The following is a 3,400-nucleotide window of genomic DNA, read 5'->3' as shown; positions in this document are numbered from 1 at the left end:
AGTGACAAACCCTTCTTCAAGCAGCATTCTACCAATCAAAAAATGATTATGAAAGTTCTAAGCGCCAAACACTCACTACCAAAGGTTGAAACATCCCAAAGCACGAATACATGGTGATGTTCCAACGTTACTTATACCGAGAATGCCATTGAATATACCCCCTACCGGTTTGGAGATGTTTCCATTCCCGACTCAACGGTGTACCGGACACCCCCCAGAGAAGATTTCTGGGTGCGGCACTTATCTACTGTATAGCAGAAGCTTCACAGACTCCTATGATATGTGAAGGTCATTGGAAAGTTTTTCCCACCTCCAAATCTATTTTAGAATAGTTTGATATTTAATTTTATTGGACGGTGTGTCAGAGCCATGCCCTGAAGTAAGATATAGCAATAGCCCAGTAAATTAGATAACAATGATGTGGACTGGTATTTGTTTACATGGAAACTTTAACAATCCGAATGTTTTCAATTTTAACTATTTCTATGGGTACAAGGTGTGTTTATTTCAAGATCTTGTGCTAGTCGTACGTGTTTTTAAAAGCTCTTCTTTCCAGCAAACAAAGCTCAGTTCGATTTCAATTTAACCCATAAAGGACTGGAATTATTTTCTGTGGAATTTGAAATTATTTTGTATTTAAACCCTTTTCTATAAGCTTTTTTGTTATTGGAAAATTATTGATTTTATTCTAGTGATGTATCTATATCGAAAATTTGTGTGTGACCATATGGTCACAGTAGGCTTTTAAGATACCTTTTCCGAATAAATAAACAACCAATCGCATTATATGAAACTTTACTTTATTATTTACTTTAAAACCATTAAACTATTAAGTAAAGTAAAATCAGATTATTATAAAGTTTTTGTAGACTCCAGAGTGACATATATAGTAGCCTACTGCAGTTTGTGATAGTTCTCGAAACATTTTACACACAGGCCGACGTCACATTTTTTGCAAGCTGTTCTTCCTACAGAACTGCACAATCTATTTGCGCACCTCCTGCGCTTTTCTGTTGGTATTACATAGTGATGTAGACCATCGTAGCGTAGACTATTTTTATTTTTTGCAACGAAGACCTTTCTTGAAGTACTTGGGCCGGGAAGAGCTGGAGGAGTCTTGTACCTTGTTAAGTAGCATTGAACTATTTCTCTTCTAAATGTCAGTTTTGTCATTTTGTTCCCTGACAATCTGAGAAGTCGCCAAGCATTAGTGGTGCCCAGATCTATAAGCCATGTAAACAAAGGCCACCACCACTTCTTTCCCCTGATCCCAATTCTGTGGGTGCTTATGTCCTCATCCATAAGGTCCGTCCCTCCCATGTGGTGATTATACTGTTTTATCACAAAGGGTTGTTGAATGTGGAGATATTTCTTTTCTGACTGAGAGAAGCGCTTCACACTAGCAATAGGCTCAATACCATATGATGTCGATGCGACTGTAACAACACTATTGTCTTTCCAGCGAGCGACAAATATGCCATCTTCTTTTTCTATTTTACATTGAAAGCTTCCTCGAGATTCATTTTGCATATCTTTTTTTGATGAAAGAGGGCAGTCTTTTGGCAATCTGTTGATTCGGACAGTTCCTGTAGAACCATAACCTCTATCTTTCAGATGTTTCATCAGTGCTGGACTTGTAAACAAATTGTCAAAAAACAACTGGTAGGGTAACTCATCTTGAGGTATTTCATCCAGCATTGATACAAGAGGAGCTGCTGATTTCCCAAATAGCTTTGAATATGTTTCATTTGTTGTTGTGTTCTTCCCTTGAAAAATCTCAAAATTGATCAAGTACCCAGTATCAGTATTTAGGCTCCAAATCTTGTAGCCAAAACGGATAGGTTTCCCTTTCAAAAATTGCTTACATCCATGTTTGCCATAGTACTTTACCATGGACTCATCAAAACACAAAAACTCAGATGGTACAAAATTGTCAAGACATTTACATTTGAGTAAGTTCATAAGTGGCCTCATTTTCCACATTTTGTCATTTGGAATTGTCTCAGAGTTATCTGCACAGTGCAAAAAGCGCATAATTTGAATAAATCTATCACGTCTCATTGCTTGACAGACCATTTCATTTTTCATATCTAGTCCAGAATCCCAATAGCATTTCTTACCAGGCAGTTCATTGTATCCTGACAGTAACAAAATTGCTAAAAAGCATTTCATTTCTTCCTCCGTAACCTTTGGGTCTGGGCAGTTTTTGAATAAAGCGTACTTGTTTGTATTTTTAACTAGCAATTCAATAACACTGTTGTTGATGAATAGCTCAAAAAGTTCAACTGGGCTTAAAGAACTGAACTTACTGTAGTTGTATGCTTGAAAAGCAAGAGTCTTCTGAGCTTCCATGTCGCCATCAATCCAGGTTCGATGTTTTTTATCTTGTAGTTCCGTGCAACTTGATTCAACAAGATTACAAAGTCTTCTTACTCTTATTTCTGCGGGAGCTGATAGTTGTCCACCGTTCAAATTATTTATGGTACCACCTTCGTCTTCTGGACCAGAGTCTTCATCAGTGAGGATATCATTTTCTGGGGGGGCAATAAAGATGTCAACGTCTGAGGTGTCGAGATTCCCGTCATCAACAAAGTTTTCAATTACATCGACAGCTTCGGCTACAGTAAATCCCTCGGCCAGTGACAGTTGTTGCCTAAAACAACAAATGAAGGATAATAATGTAATATATATACCTCACAAACATGAGAGGCGAAATAAAAATTACTGGTAAAACATATTCAATATTATTGTTTTTGTTCATATGAAAGCCTACTGTGACCATATGGTCACAGTAAAGTTTGAGGTGGCCTATGACATAACCTAAAACTGACATAGCATTTTCTTTAAAACATAACCAGTTAAAAGCTTATGAAATAACATAGGACATATTTCAGATATGTTTATCTTATATATAAAAAAGTTATAATACTTACAACCAATTGTTGTCAAGAAAATCAGCCATGTTGTAACATAAGTAAATTTAATACTTTACTGTTCCTCACAACTGAAACCAACCATCAAACAATAACACTACAGGTGAAGAATAACTCTTGTTCTGTCAGCTGGCTAAGAAAAAATCAAAACCAGCTTCATGAATCAGGCATACCAACCCAAAAAATAAAATACTGAAACTGTGACCATATGGTCACAGTAGTCTCTTATGGGTTAAGGTTTTCTTCTAAAGAGAAGTAACAAAGAAGCTCAAGGACTAAACAAAGAGGCGTACGTCATCCCGGTTGATAGAGAGGTTTTCAACAAAGAAGAAGAGTTAACCAAGTTTCCGGCTACCAACTACCTTTTTGAAGGGTTGATCAAAGAATTCTAGGAGGTCGTCACTTAGAAATCCACCTCCGTAGAAACCACAAAAAGAAAAGGCAGTCTACGAAAGCCCCAACTACCA

At 37.0% G+C, this 3,400-nt stretch overlaps 1 protein-coding gene across 1 annotated transcript; it reads right to left on the bottom strand.

The window, feature by feature from the left end:
* Positions 1 to 587: 587 nt before the first annotated feature.
* On the bottom strand, positions 588 to 3,160 carry LOC124356659 (piggyBac transposable element-derived protein 3-like). The gene is made up of 2 exons (XM_046807788.1): positions 2,934 to 3,160; positions 588 to 2,653 (listed from the first exon to the last, which is right to left on the bottom strand). The coding sequence occupies exons 1-2, from the start codon at positions 2,960 to 2,962 to the stop codon at positions 895 to 897; spliced, it is 1,788 nt and encodes a 595-aa protein (XP_046663744.1). The 5' UTR covers positions 2,963 to 3,160; the 3' UTR covers positions 588 to 894.
* Positions 3,161 to 3,400: the final 240 nt, after the last annotated feature.

This window comes from Homalodisca vitripennis, chromosome 3 (assembly GCF_021130785.1).
Source record: "Homalodisca vitripennis isolate AUS2020 chromosome 3, UT_GWSS_2.1, whole genome shotgun sequence".
Taxonomy (NCBI): Eukaryota; Metazoa; Arthropoda; class Insecta; order Hemiptera; family Cicadellidae; genus Homalodisca; species Homalodisca vitripennis.
Note: the sequence above shows the minus strand (reverse complement) of the source record. Positions and strands in the feature narration are given on the sequence as shown.